The sequence below is a fragment of the Balaenoptera acutorostrata genome, chromosome 8, assembly GCF_949987535.1.
Source record: "Balaenoptera acutorostrata chromosome 8, mBalAcu1.1, whole genome shotgun sequence".
NCBI classification, from domain to species: domain Eukaryota; kingdom Metazoa; phylum Chordata; class Mammalia; order Artiodactyla; family Balaenopteridae; genus Balaenoptera; species Balaenoptera acutorostrata.
Window position 1 is genome coordinate 46,914,236 of NC_080071.1, and position 20,924 is coordinate 46,935,159.

Below are 20,924 nucleotides of genomic sequence, written 5' to 3' on the forward strand. Positions count from 1 at the left end.
GTAAACAGCTCATACAACTCAGTATCAAAAAACCAATAATTCAATCAGAAAATTTGCAGAAGGCTTGAATAGACATTTTTTCCAAAGAAGACATACAGATGGATAACAGGCACATGACAAGATGCTCAACATTGCTAATTATTACAGAAATACAAATCAAAACCACAATTAGGTATCACCTCAGACCTGTCAGAATGGCTGTCATCAAAAAGTCTACAAACAACAAATGTTGGAGAGGATGTGGAGAAAAGGGAACCCTTGTACACTTGGTGGAATGTAAATTGGTGCTGCCACTGTGGAAGAGATTCCTTAAAAAACTAAAAATAGAACTACCATATGATCCAGCAATCCCACTCCTAGGTATATATCCAGAAAAAATTAAAATACTAATTTGAAAAGATACATGCTTCCCAATGTTCAGAGTAGCACTATGTACAATAGCTAAGACATGGAAGCAGTCTAAGTGTCCATCAACAGATGACTGGATAAATAAGAGGTGGTATGTGTGTGTGTGTGTCTGTCTGTATATATATATATATATATATATATATATATATATATATATATATATATATATATAATGCAATATTACTCAGCCATAAAAAAGAATGAAATACTGCCATTTGCAGCAATGTGGATGGACCTAGAGAATATTATGCTTAGTGAAATAAGTTAGATAGAGAAGAGAAATACTACATGATATCACTTATATGTGGGACCTAAAAACTAATAAAATGAATATATATATATAAATAGAAACAGATATAGAAAACAAACTGTGGTGACCAAAGGGGGGAGGAAGCAGGGAGGGACAAATCAGGGATATGGGATTAACAGATACAACTTACTATATATAAAATAGATAAGCAACAAGGCTATACTTGGGAGTTATACCCATTATCTTGTAATAATCTATAATGGAATAGCACAGGGAATTATACTCATTATCTTATAGCAACCTATTCTGGAATATAATCTGAAAAAAATACTGAATCACTATGCCATACATCTGAAACTAACACAATATTATAAATCAACTATACTTCAATAAAAAAGGGGGAATTTGGTAGTATTTATATATTTCTTGATGAAAAAAACCCCCAGTAAAACCACTATAAATGTGGCATAGCTTATAGCATTATAAGGATATTTTATTTCATTTCTTATACAAGAAACCTCCTTTAAGGAATAAAGTAAAAAATAAAACCACTATCTGGATTTTCCTATAGGTTTCTGGTGATTATTAGTGCAAGAAACTGTAAAAATACCTGGAGAGAATCCCTGTATGTTACATGTCATCAAGTGAAATGTTTGAAAATAATGACTCAGGGCAAGGAAAATCTATTTCCTTAATTAAAAACAATTATTTTAATCAGTGTAAAGTCACATGTGAAAGTTCTAAAAATTATTTATAATTCATAACGTACTGAACATACTCATTAAGATACCTAATTCTTTAAATCTTATAAGGAATGAGGCCATTTCCTTTAGCTGTAGGTCATTATTCATAGACAAGTAGGCAAAATAACAACAGAGAATATTTGTCAAGAGTATACAGTGTTTTTATGTTCTACAAAAAACATTTTTATGTTCAATATTCAAATATTTTCTGATTTTAATAAAATACGTTTTTATAACTGAACTCCTTCCAATATTAAAGATAGCTCAGTACTTTTTGTACTTAAAGGGTGAGATATAGGCCTTCTGGATAAATGACTACATTTTGGTCTAATTTTCCCTGTACAATTATTATACCTCTTAGACAAACTAAGCTTAGTTGTACCCCGATTGACAATAAGATTTAAATCTTCTGGAAGCAAAGTATTTGGTCTCGTGTTGTCCTCTCTTATTTTATTACCAAGAGTCTTCTTTGAATTGTGGTTAACACGTTTACAGTCTTTGTTTATCTTCTGGCTTTGACCGGCATGGTGTTTTTTACTGATACATGGGTTTTCCACTCCAGTTGGATATATAATACTCTTGTGATCAATAGAAGGAAAAAATGTTTGAGATGATATTTTTTCAAAGGATCCAGTGGGTAAATCTTGGAGGTAGCTGGGGAAATGTTGGCTAATTTTATATTCATAGATTGATTTTCTTGAATTTGAATCATCTACTTTGACAGAATACAGATCATCTATTGTTATATTCTGATAAGTATCTATTGGACTTTGAGGTGTATTCAACTTTTCAGAATTACGCTGAGGTATGATAGGTAAAATTCCAAGTCCATTTTGTTTTAAGACTAATCCAGTACCAGGAATAAAAAGTTCTGGTTCTTCCTGTTTTGACAGATGAGTGATGTTTGTGTTTGAAACAGACTGATGTGCATGTCCATTCACTGCTCTATCTTTCCAGATTAAAGGGTTATATATAACTTGTCCATCAATAGGGCATGAATTGCACTTGTGGAGTAACCAACTGTCAATACATTTTCTATGAAACTTAAAAAAAAGTTATAAGTTAATCAGAGACATATTATCTTGTTTATAATGTATACTATCCATGTAAAATTTCCCTACTTTCATTATTGTGTTACTTTTAACACTGTTTCATAATATTGGAAGGTAATAAAATTCATCAAGTTTTACGGAAATATTTTGAAGTTCTCTTAAAAATGTAATTGGTTAGAGACTGATCTTCATTTTCCACATTAAAATGAAAAGCCTTCTATGGATGCCATTTTTGCAATTTCATTAAAAACTCACTACTTATTCAAGCCATTAATTTCACTGTTGCTTTCTAATGAATGAAAATTATTAAGCAATAAAAATGTCATAGCCAACTAGAGTTGAAAATTGATATGATGATGGTAAGACATAACGTGACAAATCACCTTCTAGGGAAGAAAACAAATTATCAGTCATTATAAATAAGGGTGACTCTAAAGCTATAAAAGTTTATTTATTAAAACAACTTTAACTCAGAAAAAACCTGGTTACCACTACATAGTGATTCAGCAACTTTAGACTTCGATTCCAGTAAGTTCATTTGAAATAATAATAAACTATGTCAAATTAAGCATTTCTGTTTCATCTAAAGAATCATAAAAATAACATTAAAAAGTTAGTATTCTATAAGCCTTTTCCTTTTACAGGTAACTAAAGTAGATAAAAGAATCTAACTTAAAGTGCCATTTTATCTTTCCTCAATAGTTTTTACAGAAATGAATCCTAATTAATAGGAATCCATCCTTGGGGGGCAGAGCTGCCTTCTCAATAGTCTCCGCTCTAGCTTTCTGCACACACTGTTCAATTTGAACATCTCTGCTCATAATTCAACTAAAAAGTAAAAGGAGAGACTTAAATTGCCACTTCATTTGTGAAAACTGGCCCTACAGGGAAAGTCAAACTAAAATGATGTGACTTCTACCTTGTGAGTACATGGTAGCAATCTTGTATGCTGACCAGGACAAAATGCCTTCAAACAAAGTCGACACTGGTAGCCTGGAGCAAGCAGTTTACTATTCTTTGTGATCAGTAAGAGAGGCAGTGACCTTACCACGAGTTTTGGTGTGTAAACTTGGCTAAATGAGAATAAACAGAGAGACATGAATGGTCATATGTGATTGTAGATAAGGAAGTAATCAATAGTACAGGCAATAACCTCCAAATAAATAATGCAAATGAACCCAGAGCTTTCTAGAACTGAAGATAATAAATCTCGTACATTATAAAGTTACAAAATCTATTGTATTGATCTTGAACAAGATGGATCCAACTTCAACATCAACTTCATAAGGAACAAAATTTAATTAAGTCATTTCAAATAAAAATACTAACCTGAAATTTTTTGATTTGCACTTTTTAACATCAATGAAACCGAACATAATTTTGGTGAGAACCATATACTCAAATTATTTCAGTCTGAGCCAACACACAGGCTTGTGTTTAGAAAAATACAACCCAATTCACTCTGTCATCTGGTAGGAAGTAAGATGCATGGTAAACCATATTAAATATTCCAGGCTACTATTATAAACTGGTAGGTCATAATCTATGAGGAGACTTATTTCACTTGGGGTATATGCTTATTACTTCTGTATTGTTAGACCATGCTAATGAACTCTAAAGATACCAACCCCATTTTTGTACCAAAAGTACCAACAAACATAACTAAGATTACACAATGTAAATTTGATGCCACTAGCAACTGATAAAACAGATAAAACAAATATTTAAAAACAAAATCTTGGTTAAAAGCTTAGATGCATTCTTATTATTCAAAAGTCTTTCAGAATAAAGTTCAAACATATTCTTTAGAAAACTTTATACTTCTCATTACTCTTCGGATAAACTTTCATCAGGCTACAAAAATTGCTTTTACCAATGTCACTTAATTGTCAACTAAAAAAAATCTGTGTGTTTCTATTATTTCAGGTTGTTAATCACTTTTTTTTTTAAATCTTGAAAGTCTCTCCTTTTATTTATTCCATTTTCTCTGCCTAGAATGTCCTTCTACCCCTAATATTCTCTTGTCTCCCCCCACAATATCTCCTAAACCATTAGTTATACAATTTATCATTCTAAGAGGTTGAAGTGTGATACCCAGCCAGGGCCAAGGGAAATGGAGATGGAGAGCCTTTGTATAGGCTCCTTTCATACCCACAAAGCATTTTATGCTCCACAAGAGTTCTGGTCTCTGAAGTGTGTGGAGTACCCACAGGGCATGGGCTAGATATCCACTGGGTTGGATAGAAATCTATCTATCTATCTACCTATCTATCTATCTATCTATCTATCTATCTATCTATCTACTATATATACTATATATATGTGGGATAGAAATACATATATACACACATATATATGTATAAACAAGCACAATTTTTGTTTGGTTAATTCATTGAAATTGCCCTTTAAAAAATATTTCAATTTTATCCCATCCTATTAAAATGAGCTTTGTATATATTTTATAGTGTATCTAATATGTTAATTATACACGGTACGTTTAATTTTCTTTAATTGATACGAAGTATGGCAAAAGGTCTGGATGACTGTCCACTAGTCAGGGTTTTGAAATACAACCAATCCCCTTAGCACTCTTCTTCTCTGGGGGTGGAATAGAGGGCAATAAGGAAAGAAAGACTTCCTTCCCATAGAGGCCATTTACTTCAAAGCAAATCTCAAAGCTCCCTGTATTTTTTCTTTACATAACATATATCAGTTTTAATTTTACATTTATTTAGATGATCACTTAATTGCTGAGGAAACTAGATATCCCTAATACCTAGTACAATCTCTGGTAGAATTAATAATAGTAATAGACAGCATTATTTGATTATTTACTGTGTGTATTAATTCATTTCACACGCACAAAATTCCTATGAGACTTGTTTTATAATTATCCCCATTTTAAAGATAAAAATGTGGCAAGGAGAAGTGAAGTAACTAGCCCAAAAGTTGCATAGCCAACTTATGGTTGTACTAGGACTGGATTTAAGCATTCTGACTCCAGAGCCTTGCTCTTCACTTGAATACTATGTCACCTAGTATATATAATAAGTACTCAATACATATTTATTGAATAAAGAAATGAATAAAACTTATCCGAACTGAAAAATAATTTAAATATCCCAAGAAATATAAATTTCACTGAGAATCTCACCCTTGCTTTTCTTGAAAATGTGGCATCTTTTCTACCTCATTTTTAATATCTATATATTTTACAGTTTCATCTGATCTTTTTTCCAACGATCTCCATTTTTGATTTCTCTTCTGTAATAGGTAAAAGGTGAATGTTACTTTGCAAATTGTGGAAGCTTTTATCTTGTGCATTAAATCAGTAGGCTGTGTATCAATAACATAATAATGTAAATAAATAAAGACTCATCATTTTAAAAGATAGCTTTTTAACACTTTAAAGAATTTGCAAATTATTAGTGAGTCTAATATACTGTTGCACAGCTACTATAACATTACTTTTTAAGGTAAAAATATTTATCTATTAATCAATAATGGTAATTGTGGATGTTTAATCTTGTGTAGTAAGTAGAAGGTAGCATTATTATTCAGCATCAGGAGATACTTATTTACTTGTTAGATTCAAATGATAGCAATAAAATTCCATGATGTAAGAAATTTTAAAACCGTAAATGGTTGTAACATTATAAGTCATTTTGTAGTGTTGAGATCTTTTTTAAAAATGAATTTTCAAGCTTGATGGCTGTAATTTCTGTCCTTAAGATTTATGTATGATATCATTACATATTTGTTATTGTGTTGGATTTTATAAATTACCAATGTAAGAACTGATTGCCTATAAATCCTTATGAAAAAGAGTTCTCCAAAAACTATTGTCTTTGGTGTTTATTCAAACACAGTCAGCTCTACTCCAGAGGGTTACCTATTCTTAGATTTTACTTAGATTTACAATAGGAAAATACAAACACTATATGAAATTCAAGATGGATACTGTACCTCACGAAATGTAAATGAGTGAGAAAGATGGCAGCAGCTATCAAAACAATCCTGGCATAAGTGATATTCTATACATTTGGTACACCTAAAAATGCAAAACACCAAAACATACAAGAAAAAATCCAATTATTTTGATTGTATTTGGTGAAAAATTCTGGCCAAGATTTCCTGGGAACTATGCAGATATGACAAGGCCCATCTTAAATCTCACCCCATATTAGCTTCCTGTTGCTACTGAAACAAATTACAACAAATTTAGCAGCTTAAACAACACTTTATTATCTTACGGTTTTGTAGGTCAGAAGTCTGACATGGGTCTCAATGGGTTTAAAAGCAAGGGGTCCACAGAATGGCATTTCTTTTTGGAGGCTATAGAGATCTGTTTCTTTGCCCTTTCTTCTAGAGGCTGCCCACCTTCCTTAGCTTAGCTTGTGGCACTTTCCTCCATCTTCAAAGCAAGCAATGCAGCATCTCTCTGTGCCTTTCTTCCATAGTCACATATCCCTTTGACTCTCTTCTTTGTTGCCCTCTTCCACTTTTAAGAACTCTTGTGATTATACACTGAACCCAGGCAATCCAAGATAACCTCCTTATTTCAAGGTCAGATGATTAGCAACCTGAATTTCATCTGCAACCTTAATCCCCCTACAACATGTAACCTAACATACAGTTTCTGGGCATGAGGATGTGGATATATTTGGGAGGGCATTATTCTGCCTACCACATATCCCTACCATGATGTCTTCCTGGAATGCTTTATCTTTCATATATCTCTTTTTCTAAGTTCCTTTAGGATGTACAGCCTATTGGACATTCTATCATTTGATTACCCAGTGTTTTCCTATTATTTCATGAATGCTAGAGTTATACTTAGCAGAATACTTCTTGAAAACAGGAATTGTACTATATTCCTTCTCTGTCCTCACAAAATAGAAAAAGGTATATGTATAAAAAGTTTGCAATAAAAATCATTGATATACTAAAAAACTTCATTTTCCACAAAGCTTAATCTAAACATGTATCACTTATAAAAATTTTGCCACAAGCAGAGAATTTTAATTTACTTTCAGCAATATTCACCAAAAATAACATTTCAAGCAAATAAAGTTATTTTCTTACTCAAGATATCAAAGAATTAGAAGACTATTACCAGGAGAAATGTGGGAAAATATATCCTTCAGACATCTTAGAAGCAGCAAGTATTAACTTATTCATTATTCTTGTTTATACATACAGGGAAGATTCTTAATAATTAACATCAACCAATCAAAGCAATGGTGCGGTTTATTCAATACATCAAATTATGCTGGGCTACAAAAAGTTAAGTATCTCTATATTTTAATATATATATATATGATAGTTTTGGAATTAACTTCTTAAAAGGTAAGTAGCTATACTATGAAACTTTAATGAAGAGAAACTGAAAAGCTTTCTAGTTTACCTTATCTTCTACCCAAACCATTACTAAAACTACCAGAAATAGTTTTTTCAGGCTAACGGCTGAAATGTTAGCATTTGAGGGAGTGGAAGGAGATATGGATGTGAATAGTTGTGGGCCAAATGCGTAGAGAAGTTCTTCTGAAAGGAGAGTGCAGGGCAGTAGGCAGAGAGCAGAAGAGTGGAGAATGCCTGTACTGAGGGGTAGTAGGAAGAATCACCCTTGGGGACAGAAAGAGCAGTCAGAGGGACAGAGGAGAGCACTGTCATTAACAAAATACTTAAAAGCAAGATTTGAGATAATTTACCAAAGCCACCCACGCATTAACAATTTGAGGAATACATCACTATAAAAACGGAAAATTTTACACTGTGGCTTTCACCTGTCCTTGTCACCCCCAGCTGTTCCTCCCAACCCACCTTTCCACACGTTACCTTAGCCCCTTATCGTTCCTACCCACCCCTCTTGAAAAAATTCAGATTGCCCCCAAAATGGCTGCTAGTGCCAAATATCAAGTCTTTCCTTTTTCTAGAATTCTCTTTAACCAACATTCCTGAAACTAGCTGAACACCTCCTGCTAAACCTTATAAAAATTCTGCCCTTCTTCCTCAAGTGAGCTTTCTCAGGCTTGCTGTTTTCAATAAAGACTTCTGCTAATGGTGCTCTGGTTGATTTACTTCTATGTGACACATTGAGAAAACAAAGGACTGAAACAGTTTAAAGGAGAAAGGTATCATTCACCATTGGGGGTGATTAAAAACAGTTTTATGGTTTTATGAGAGGGTGTTAAAAATATTACTTAGACTCATCATAATGTAATTCCAGGAAGACTGAAAAGTAAACTGATGCATTTTAGAAAAAATTTTAACAAAGACTGAAGCAAAATATTTTCTTCTTAACATACAGTGAAGATTTCAATTAAGAAAGCACAATATCCCAAGCATAGCAATTAATTGATGTTTTATTGTGGAATTGTGGGAAAGTGTGAGGAATACTCAAAAAGTAATGAAAATTTCTTTCTCTAATAAGTGTCTTGTTGTTGTTAAGGTATAAGATGTGAAAGGAAACAAAACATGCATCATTGCAGTTTGGAGTTGGGGAACTCGAGTTCAGTTGATCTAGTCAATATCCCTCTGGCTCAGTCCTAGGAGTTTTTGGCAATGACCTCATTGGTGGTTCAAAGAAAGTTACAGGGGGTGAGAGGTCTATCTAGCAGGGCTGTGAGCTTGGAAACTCATTTAGGCCAAACTACAAAGCCTGTGTTCAGAGCTTCCAAGAAAGGATGCTACTTCAGACTCTCAGTCTAGACTGGAATGCAAAGCCAATACTCTGTGAGTAAAGAAAATAAAACAACTGAAATTCTTAAGGTACTGGGCTGACACAGATCACTAGTCTGAAAATCCTAAATAAGTAGCCATCTTTAAGGCAAACACACTATATAAAGGAGGAAAAGAAGAAGGCTAAATGACTAGTACTCTAAAGTTCAAAGTTTCCTAAAATTAAAAAAAAAGTTAGACTACAAATTTATAATATTACTGATTGATACTTACTTATAACACTTCCCCTCAACTGGAAATTGTTGACAGTTATTACAGGGAATTCCAAGGTGTTTGTCTAGTCGCTCTTTCTCAGCTGTAGTCACAAGTTTGCTAGAGTTTTTGAATTCCTCTAAAATAAGTTTTAATGGTGCAAAGTCTTCCCTACACAAGGGACATTTCAACATGGAAGTGTGTGATATCTTATCCTGATAATTAGCTAAGATCTTCATGCATTTTATATGAACACTATTGCCACAGCCAAACCTGTTAGAAATAAAATCCAAGCTTACCATTTGTATACAGCAAAGTTATATATGTATAAATATAAAAGTTTTCTGTGCTACCATCTATATTTCCTATAAAAATAGATTCTTAACTGATTATCCAGATATAGCTTGATTACACACATAAACACTATTTTATCTATCTAATCTAATCTATCATGTTTAATTTAGTACATCAGAATTCCAAATAAAATCTTTCCCATTTCAATGAAATGGTGGTAAAAGATTTTGCATCATTATAATATTTTTCATTTTTAAAGTGAGAATGCATATAGTCTTAACAAAAAGGAAAATTATAACAATGATTATTATTTTTAAATAAAAACATCACTGAGAGCAGGGGTGTCACCTTATTTTTCTAGAAATCACACAATATGAATGTGGTTGTACCCAATAAATATCTGCTGAGAGAAATAATATTTTGGGAAATAATAATTTTAAAATATGCAAAAGAAGCAGCTATGTGAAAAAAATACAATGTGGATGAAAATTTTGGTAAATAATCAGGAAAAAAAAAGAATTGAAAAGTTCAATACCAAATGGTTGCCCAAATTTTCCAAGTCCAAATTTACAGTGCCTTTGAAGAATAGTTAAGTACAATACTCTCAATAAACATTTATGTATAAGTGATATTTTGAATTATTTAGTTTTAAAGATAAAATTTAGAAAAGCTGAAGAGAATTTTTATCATTTTAAAGTAAAATAATCTTCACTTTCAGAAAAACTGTTTGTAACTAAGCTGTGGCATTTATTCATGTGTATAAAAGAGAAACATGAAAATTATCTACTTTAATAACTTAAAGTGAAAAAGTAAATAAAGTGGAGTTATTTTTTAACTTTCACCCTTTAAAATGTAGCCCAGAAATATTTAGAGTTAGAACAGGACCTCTCACGACATGTTAGGAAATAAAAGAAGGCCAATTAAGTATAATTGTTTAAATATGTATTATTTTTCTACCAACATGTTTCATAACATAATATATTACAAATATATTAAATTAGAAATTTTTCGTAAGTTTCTAGAATCCAAAGAAAAATCATGTCACCTGCAAAAGGTGACAGGAAGCTTTTTCTCTAAAAGTACTTCTTGACAAATAGAGCAGATATCATCTGAACTAATTTCCTTCTGTTTAATGTAACCATCTTCTTCAATCTGTGCATTTTCACTGTTCGTTCCCTGTTGGGGAGTTTGAACTCGATGTATCCCTCGAAGCAAGTCACTGATTTCTCTTTCCACAAGACCTAATTGCAAAGCAGCTAACGATAAATTCCAAAGTATTAAAATTCAGTGGCAAATTGGAGACAAAGAAACAACTTAGGCGGAAAGTTAGCATTTTTTCCCCAAATATCAGAAAGATTGGTTGAATGATTACACTGACATTTACCACTTTTCGTATTCCTTTCAGAGCCAAAAGGTCAGAAAAGAGTCATTTATAAAAAGAATAGAAGTTATCTCTTGTTTTCCGGTTACTGAAAAGAGTCAGTGTAACCAGTGCATTATAAAGGTTTCAGATTAATTGTATGACGGTGTTCCTCCTTGGATTGGTGCTATAATCACCTCTTACATTTTGATCTGTTCTCTTGTTCATAAACAAATATTTATCATCATACAGGAGTATTAAAAGAAATGGGCACAAATACAGAAAGGAGAAGAGAGATTCGAGTAGTTAGTGTAATCAACATTTGTTAGATGAATAAATTAGTAAATAGATAATGAGAGAGCAAGACACAGTTGCACCTATTTTCCTTAGTTTTACGTCCCTACAAGTGTCTCAGTAGCCACATTCTTCATAGATTTGGTCAGTATTCCTCAGGACAATCTGTTAGGAACTATATTGCCTATACATTTGGGATACACAGTCTTTGAATTCTGAATTTTCTCCATCCTGCTGTCCTAAGAAATGGTGTACTAAGTGCCTATAGTTTTGATCAAGGCATCCTAGATTCCCTTTTTCTCTGGCCCATTCCCAGGCCTTTTCTCTTTCCCTTTTCTTAACATGCTATAATTTAAATGCCAGTTGTTATTGGTCCCCTTGAGTTCTATTCATTTTATATATTCTTTAATACATCATAGAGATTAAAAAATCATTTGCAAGGTAATGAAAAGCTCCATTTTCCCTACAAAGATTACCAATTAAACACTAACAATACTGAAAACATCACAGTTACATTTCAATACAGAAATCTTTGTTCCTTGTCTGAGGTGGCGTGGCAGGTGGAATGTGGGAGGATATCATACTTTAATTAACCATTAGTTTGGAGGATGAGGGCTATTTGTCACAGAGACACAGCACCATCTGCTCCCTAAAAAAATGAGGAGGAAAATGAAGAACAAAAGATTGTGCTTTGGGGGATAAAGATTCTCTAGAGCAGCAGAAATACTGAAACATAAAATTTCATAAGAGGAGCTGGCTACAAACGGTTCTATGTGGTATAACATGAATTGGAGAATAAAAGGGAGAAATAAACTCTTCTGAAATGAATTTGGAAAAATTAATGTATGCGACTATAAAAGAATATTCTTTTATAAAGGAGAGCAAGACAGCTAACCTTATCAGATATCACAATGTATTATAAAAAAACAAAACTCACTATAAAAATTATGAAACAAGGATGAAAAGAAGCACTATTTAATAGCTGTTATTGAGATAACTAGGTAGAAATATGCAGAAAATTTAATTACTTCAAACCAAATACCAACCTCCAATTTATATCAATACAACTACACATGGATGCTATAAAGAAGAATAAAAATAAAATAGAAAAGCTAGCAGAAAAAAAATCTCTAAAATACTATGGAAGAAAGACAACTTTCAAAGTATCAAAACAATATACAGGAAAAGTAAAAATGGTCAGATTTAGCAACACACAAAAATCCATATACATATATATAAAACAAAATTTAATGAAACCATATAAAAAAGAATTACGACATTAGGAAAACATTTGCAAAGAGGGGTAATCCCTATATTTAGGAATAGTGTGTAGTTTTATCCCAATAAATAAATAGCCAAAGTTTAATTTACACATGTAGTACAAATATTAAAGTCAACAGATGTTCAATTTTATTAATATCAAAAGAAAAGTGAGTTAAAATCAAAATGAGGTACAGACACAGCATAAAATCTAAATAAAAGGTAATAAGTAAATAGAATGTTACATCTTGTTTGCCTTATGTTATTTTCTCTTTTTATTTGAAAAAGTTATTTCAGGGCATTTTAGATTCTAAGGGTATGTTAGATGTATGGAAGAATGAAAACTATTTTCTTACTTAATTTACTAGGAATGATTAGATTACTATGAACTTTGTATCTGTTATTTTTTCCCACTTTGTGTGACTTAGTCTTTTTTTCTAATATTATAGAAATATTATTAGCTTTTCAAAATATTTCCATGTATCTTTATTTTCTTTGGAGACTTAAATATGCTGTTAATATCTTCCATTTTCTGCTTAAGTAATATGGTTAAATATGCCTAAAACATGAATCTAAAATCAAAGCTAGCAGAAAATTGATATACTGCTGAAATCATAAACCAGCAAAATATTGCTATAAAGCAATACCTATGGGTGACAGACATAAAAATATTAATACTTAAAAAAAGGAAAAGAAACTCGAACTCACAGATACAGAGAACAGATTTATGGTTGCCAGATGTTGGGCCAGGGGACAGCTAGGAGGTAGGAGAAATGGCTGAAGGTGGTCAAAAGGTACAGACTTCCACTTATAAAATAAATAAGTCATGGGGACATAATGTACAGCATGGTGACTATAGTTAATAGTACTCTGTTGCATATTTGAAAGTTGCTAAGAGAATAAATCTTAAAAATTCTCATCTCAAGAAAAAGAAATTGTAACTATGTGTGGTAATGGATGTTAACTGGATTAACTGTGGTGATCATTTTGCAATATATACTTACATTGAATCATTATGTTGTACACCCAAAACTAATATAATGTTATATGTCAATTATATCTCAGTAAAAAAAATAATACTTTTACTGCAAGATCCAGTTAATGAGACTTCAGGCTACAGAAATAATTGAGAGAAGAAAAAGTTTCATTTACAAAGAATATAACAGGTAATCAGAAGTAAATTAAATGCCTAAAATGGAAGAATGTTAAATAAATTATGATATACCATACACTAACATGGTATATTATAATTTATTTAACATTCACTGATGACTTGAATGAGAGAGACTACATAGCACTGAAAATATTTATAAAGTAACAGTGTGTGACAAAAGCAGAACACAGAATTCCCACCGACTATTAGGTATACATAAATACAAGGTCAAAAAAGAAAATAGAAAATAAAAAGTTTATTATATCTTTGTGGTGGGGATTTAAAAAATTTTCCTAAAATGCAGTTTTTATTTTATTCATAAATATTTAATTGAAAAAAGGACAAGATGGCATTTACTAGACGTTGTATTTAGGAAAAACCATTAGGTAATAAAGCTAGGTTTTACTGGGAAGCATTTGTTGGGTGATGGGAAATAATATTCAGTGTTCAAAAACTGATATCTTTATAAAAACTTCCTGTGTAATCATCTTTATAGGTCTTCAAAAATAAAAGAGAGTCTCAGGTTTCCTGTATGCAACACTAGGGCACAAATAATTGTTTCCAGATTTGTTTTAGAAAAGAATCTATGAATGAGGTTCAAAGTGCTTCTGCTTCACTACCTTCTTCTCCACACTTGTGTACATACTTTACATAATATTATTGAATAATTGTTTATAGCTTTCTTTGAATTACTTTAATTTTCAAACTTTCATTTAAATGATAAATTTCAACATTATTGAGACTTATACTTTCTTTGAATATTTGTGCACAAAGGATTTTCTCAATGTTGAGTAGCTAAAACGTCTTTTAAATATGAGGTATAAAAAATATTTTATTTTAGTAGGAAATATAATTTTTCAAAATTAATGTATAGGATCAAATTTAAACATTTAAAAAATTTCCTACTATAGGGATATTTATAAAAAGAATTAGACGTAGTTTCTGCCTTCAAGAGCACAAAGGATAATATGATATCAAGTATTAGACTGATCCATATGAAATTGCTATTTTCGTAGATGAAAAAACATTGGCAATTCATATGATTCAATTTATAAAAAAAATCACCTAGTAGAGTTCCTGACTAATATGCAGTACAATAAATATTTGTTGAATGTAATTGGGTAGAGCTGCACTGTTCAATATGGTAGCCATTAGCCATATGTGGCTACTGAGCACCTGAAATGTGGATAGTGTGAAAATTGAATTTTAAATTTTGTCTTATTTAAATTTAAATGGAAAACTGATAATCTATAGTTTCTGGAAAATTTATGTTTATAACAATTTGGGTATTATATGAATTTTTCAACTGAATATTTTATGATGTCTAAATGCAGATCAAGCATTTCCAATGAAAATATAGTGTCTGAGGTGAGATACATTGTAAATGTAAAATACACACTAGATTTTGAAGGCAGTATGAAAAAACATTAAAATATCATAATTTTTATATTGATTACATGGTGACATGATATTTTGATGTATTGGGTTAAATTAAAATGTTATTAAAACTAATTTTCTTGTTTATTTTTACTTTCTGTAATATGTTACCAGAAAATTACATATGTGGTTCACATTATATTTCTGTTGGGTAGCCCTAGTATAGAAGCTTGTGAAAATGATATGGAAAATAGTGTAGATAATAACTAAGACTTTGGAGAGGATGTGAACATTTAACTTCAGGTGTATACAATGGAGAAATAGAGAAGAAAACAATATCCATGAACTCATCCAACCTAATTATTGTGTATGAAGGGATTGGGAGAGAGGATGAAGTACAGAGTAAGTGACATTTCAGAAAGAACCTTTTGTCTACAATGTGAAGGAGAAAGCAACAAAGTGCAGGTGCTGGAAACAGGGAGGCTACAAAGAACAGTACTAAGTAAGGGCTGATGAAGGTTGAACAAAGGTAAGAATGAGGATGGGGAAGTAAAATCACTGTTGAGAAGTAGGTAGGATGTAACATAAACAGGATTTGTTTATGAGAGAAGAGGATGAGAAAGGAAAAACAAGGAGAATGCCAAGGTTTCTAGCTTTGGAGACTAAAGAAAAAGGAAAGCCAATATGTGAGGTAGGGAATACAACAGGAGAGCACATATGGGGGGAATTTACTATTCAAAATGCCTGTGGGACCTCCAAAATTGTGGTGCTCAGAAGGCAGCTGGAAATACTGGTCTGCTGATAAGATGTGGAAATCACTGTTACAGAGGTAACAGGTGGAGACAGAAAATATGAGATGTTTCTAAGAAAATGGGTAGAGAGAAGAATACAAAAGAAAAATCCCTGTGAAACACTAATATTAATTTATTATCTAGTAGGACTTTTAAATGTCAACTGTGCTTGTACTTATATAATAGTTGGGGGGAATGAACTTGCCTAAATAGTACCAATACCCTGAATTGAAAAAAAATTGAAAACTGATTATCACTTTAATTCTTTATGAATATTATAAACATTTATTAATAAATGTTAAATGCCTTTGCAGTTCTTAGATGAATCTAGTATAGGTTAAATAAATCTTTGCAGGAAACATTTCCATAATGACAGCATCTTTATTATAAAATGTATAAATCTAAATAACCTGTGATAGAATTATTTTTCTTTCTCTTTCATTTTTGAGGACTCTAGAATTTAATTTTAAATTAAATTTCAAATTTAAAATTATAAAAAATTTCATATGCCTGACTTTAAACTCAATGCAGGTACGGACATAAAAACTATTTAACTGTAAAATACATATATTTTTTGCATAAAAACTTGTCAGTAAACATTTTTAAATGAAATTATATACCATGTCAACTATTTCTGGGACCTGAAAAATTACATGTGTCATTTTTCTCATAATTAAAACAAATTTAGATACAGAAACTACTGTAAATCCTTGCTTAGAATTCATGAGGGAAAGTTTTTCTACTGAAAACCTGGCCATTATTTCACCTCATTTTTTATTAAGTGCTTTTTAATGTGAAATGGCATATAAAGTTACATATTTTGTTAAATAGGAAGAAAAATGTTCCGGCTGTCTTAAATGTAACAAACTGCGTTACAGGTTTCAGATTGTCTGGACAATAACTGTCTAAATTTAGAATATGTCTAAATAAACAATTATTAAATTCGTTAACTTCAAATTAGTAAAAACACACAAACACAACTTACATTCATGATTCCTTGGAAGCCTGAATTTTTTCAACAAGACCCTAATATTCAAAAGTAGAAAAACAAAATAAAACATTTATTTCTGACATAACCTCAAAAGGTATTATTAATTTTAGAATAGGAACGGCATTACAGAATTTATATTGCTGAAAGTGTTAGGGATAAACTTAAAATTCTCATCAGTTTTCTGTTACAAGAGTCGTTAAATTTTTGTTTTAAAATAAGCATATGTGAAAAAAGTATGATACATGGAAACAAAAGACATTTGCAGTAAAGAGATTTGTCGGAGAGAGTCCATGTATTTATTTATGACATAGGGTAGCTCACAAAGAGAGGTTAGTGAGGGAATCTAAGTATTCACAGCACTCTTTTTAAACTTCCCTGGAAGTTTCTTACTCCTGGAAATGGAGGAATTTTCTGGATAGCGTAACAAATGACTGTTTTCCTATACATACCACTTTAACGTATGACAGAATACTTTCAAATATCACAAATTAAAATGGAATATGACTTTTTTTTAAAAAACTGGGAAATATATATTAAATTCTTACTTAAATATATTAAATATACTTTAGTATGTTAAATACTTGGATTATATTTCCATTAAGTTTATGGTAAATATACTGTAAAAAATAAGTTACATTACATAAAAATCAGAACAGAATGCCCTTGCTCTGAGGAAGCTGGCATAAAATAAAAATGGAAAAAACCTATTTTATGTATAATAATAAAACCAAATTGCAAATTTTGAAGGGACCATATTTTATATTTTTATGCTAACTAGAGCAAATAACTTGTGTTAGTAGATGCTCAATAAAAACTGATCAAAACAACAAAAAACTTGGTAAATAAAAGCATTAAAAATAACAGCCATATGTATATATACTGTTTTCTAACCTATAAAGAAAAGCATTAGAAATATGAGATACACACTTTTCTTAATTTCTTGTTTGATTTTTTTCTCTTAAAATATCAATTACAAATTTTCTATAATAATATAATTAGTGATTTGTTGGTATAAGTATAGTAGGTAAACAAATGAGTTGATGTGGGTTTAAATTACATGGAAGGAATTTTTTTTTTCATTTCTGGGATCACCTACAAACAGGTTCTGACTCTAGAGGAAAAATTTTAGATTTGACAGAAGTAATCTTCAGCAGAGTCCTACTTCAATCTTAAAAGATTCATAGTCAAATGCTTATTGAAAAGGAAAATAGTAAAATTTAAAAATATAATAATGAACCATGAAATTATCATCAGTGATGTGAACTGGGGAGATTTTTTGTTTTATTGTTAGATTTCACCTTTGTACATAATGAAAATCTAAACACTGATTTTTTTCTTATTAAAAACAATAACATTCCAAACATGTAGAGGTGGTAGTATGCTTACCTCACTTTAATTTTTAAACCTCACTTAATTTTTAAACCTCACTTAATTTTTGGGATGAAATAAAATATCCAAAATGATATTGACAAGCTACAACCATTTTACCTTTAAGTTCTCCCAACACCAAATTTCTTTAATCTTGCAGTACTCAAGCCATGAAAAAGGCAAAACATGTAATACACCAAGATGTTCCTTTGTGGAAGATCTTCATCACAATGTCACTTACCAGCATATATGCTTACAAAGTTCCCCTCCTTTCAGAAATATGGAACAATTACAAACATGAGGATTTCCTAGAGAAACCTTCAAAAGAAAAATGCATACTTAAAAAAAAAGTTCCAGTCAGTTTTTAGAGTTATAGAGTAAAATTAATAGATAATTGGATTAAAAGAGATTTCAAGAGATATTTTAGTTTAGGTGACTCCAAAAGGTTGAACATAGTCTACTGGAACATCTTAATTCTTGACACAAGTCTAATTTTTCACTTCCTTATTCTTTGCCTTGTTCAACAAATTGCATCGTCAGCTAAGACTGTTTTTAAGAGACCTACATTCAGGCAAGTGAAAAGAAATCTAATTTTAAAAACTTGAAAAAAAATCTATAAATTTTTAACTGAAAGGAAATTCTACTTTGCAATGGAGCTAAAGACCTTTTGTAAAGTAGTTCTTCTGGGATTTTTGTTTTGTGCATTTCAATTGGTGAGTTTATTTAATTTTATTCAAGAAAACTAATTTTATTCACCAAGTCTATACTGGCTTAAACTATTTATTAAATGCCCTAAGGGTTATAGTGAAAAAGTGAAAAAAGGACGTCTGAGATAAGCATCATGACACTAAATTAAAAAATTTCAAGTCAACTCCTGGGAGGTAGAGTGGTGGCTGATTTTTGAGTGGTGAGAGTAGGATATGCGAATATGAAATATCTGTGGTCTTTCAGCAAAATGAAAAAGAATTTTTATTCATTAAGACATTTCCAAGGAATCACCATTTAAGCCATACTTTAAAAGGGTCTTGTTATAGCTTCAGACTGACTAAAAAGTAAAGAAAACCCGGTTTTATTTATTTAGCAAATATATACGGCTTGTAAACAGATTGTACGATTTTCATTTCGTTTGAGTTACAGGGTTATTGACTGCTAACGGATCTGAGAATGCACATAAATGCAAACCATATATTCAGATAAAATGTCTCCCTTTTTTAAGCCCAGAGATCAAAGGCCATCATCTTAGAAGAGTTGGATGCAATTTGGAGTCCTAACCTCCAATAATGGAACTTTTCTAACAAATACTATTTCGCTCTGCAATGTGCACATCTTTAGAGTCTGGAACACTCGCGGGTGGGGTTCGGCAGCGAGTGGCTACATACAAGGTGGGCCTGGGGGGACCGCGCGGGTCGGCCTGGCAGGGAACCGAGGAGGGATGGGGGCGGTAGTTACTCGGAAATCCCTGTTTTCCGGCTCTTCCTCTCTCAGTAGAAAGGAGGTGGGGCCCATCTCTCGTAGGAGGTAGATGCTGCTGCTCAGCGCCTGGTCTTGTTGCCAGCTGAGGCGGTCACTAAAGCGTCTTCGCCTTTCAGAGGCCTTACAGCCTCCGCGAAGCATCTTGCCTGGGTAGGGGCGATGGCAGCCCCTTCGCAAGGCTTTCAGAGTCTCCCGCCGGTCTCCATGACAACCGCGGGCCCGCCAGTTGCCTTGGAGACGGCGGTTGACTCGCAGTGTCCCAGAGTGCCTTGCGCGGAAGTTTGCTTCCGCAGCTCACACCCGCCTCCATTCCTTCCTGAAGCGACACTCCTGACTGTAGAGTGTTTCTGATACCCAACTGGCTGATTTAAAAGCTGGTGGCCAAAGTCATCGCTGTCAAATCTCTCGCGTTCCTTTTGCTGGTTCCTCGCAGGCGGGGGCTTGTGAATTCTGTGTTAGGATAGTCGCACAACCCGGTTACAGTTTGGGCTCTGGATGCTGAAATTATCCTGTGATGATTCATCATTTTTATCCAAAAGCCCAGAGTGACTGTTGACATTCAACAGTGTTCCACAAACATTTTCCGATTGCTTACTAGGTGCATAATCTGAATGAAGCGCTAGGGGAAGATCAATGATGTGGAAGACAGGATCTTAACCTGGGAAATTAGATTCTTAAGTAGGAATGTGTGTGTTGGTGGGGGGATGGTCTTTAAACGAGGGGAGCATCTTTAAATTACATGTTTGTGTAGGGATGGGTGTTTGGGGTGGGGTGCGGAATCCATTGCCTCTATGCCCTCTAAATTTAAAAATCCCAATTTAAGGAATAAGCTATGCAATGTTGACTCAATAGTTCAAATTGTCTATGAGCTTTGTTACTACATTCTAGGGGGAGAGCTGTAATACAGTATGAGTCAAGTAAAGAAGCCATATTACTGGAATATTTCTTTAAGAAATTGAAATCAGGAAATAGCCAGTTGGTGGCACAAACATAAAGATGGGGGATATTTGTCTCATTTTATCATGGGAGGAACTTACAACTAGATTATGTCAAGAGCAGGAAGGAGAAAATGGCCAAAGGCCCCAGTATGAAAGAAGATGATGGAAATGGCAGCTTTCACGTGTGAGACATCTGGATAAAGAGCATCCAATCCTAGGTCTAAGGTTTTAACTTAACT

General features: G+C 32.3%; 1 protein-coding gene across 1 annotated transcript; it reads right to left on the reverse strand.

Moving 5' to 3' along the window:
• Positions 1 to 1,631: 1,631 nt before the first annotated feature.
• On the reverse strand, positions 1,632 to 19,888 carry ZSWIM2 (zinc finger SWIM-type containing 2). Its single transcript, XM_007196156.1, has 9 exons — positions 19,724 to 19,888; positions 18,516 to 18,592; positions 16,901 to 16,941; positions 10,726 to 10,936; positions 9,408 to 9,659; positions 6,420 to 6,504; positions 5,608 to 5,717; positions 3,373 to 3,526; positions 1,632 to 2,444 (listed from the first exon to the last, which is right to left on the reverse strand). Exons 1-9 carry the CDS (start codon positions 19,886 to 19,888, stop codon positions 1,632 to 1,634), a joined length of 1,908 nt encoding a protein of 635 aa, XP_007196218.1.
• Positions 19,889 to 20,924: the final 1,036 nt, after the last annotated feature.

What these genes read in the sequence shown, in the direction of transcription:
- ZSWIM2 (XM_007196156.1), bottom strand. Translation starts at nt 19,888, where the DNA reads ATGCTTCGCGGAGGCTGTAAGGCCTCTGAAAGGCGAAGACGCTTTAGT. An exon ending in CTTTGTAAGCATATATGCTG is followed by an intron (nt 16,942 to 18,515) that starts GTAAGTGACATT and finishes TTTGAATATTAG; the next exon opens with GGTCTTGTTGAAAAAATTCA. An exon ending in TGCTACCATGTACTCACAAG is followed by an intron (nt 2,445 to 3,372) that starts GTAGAAGTCACA and finishes CTTTTTTTTAAG; the next exon opens with TTTCATAGAAAATGTATTGA.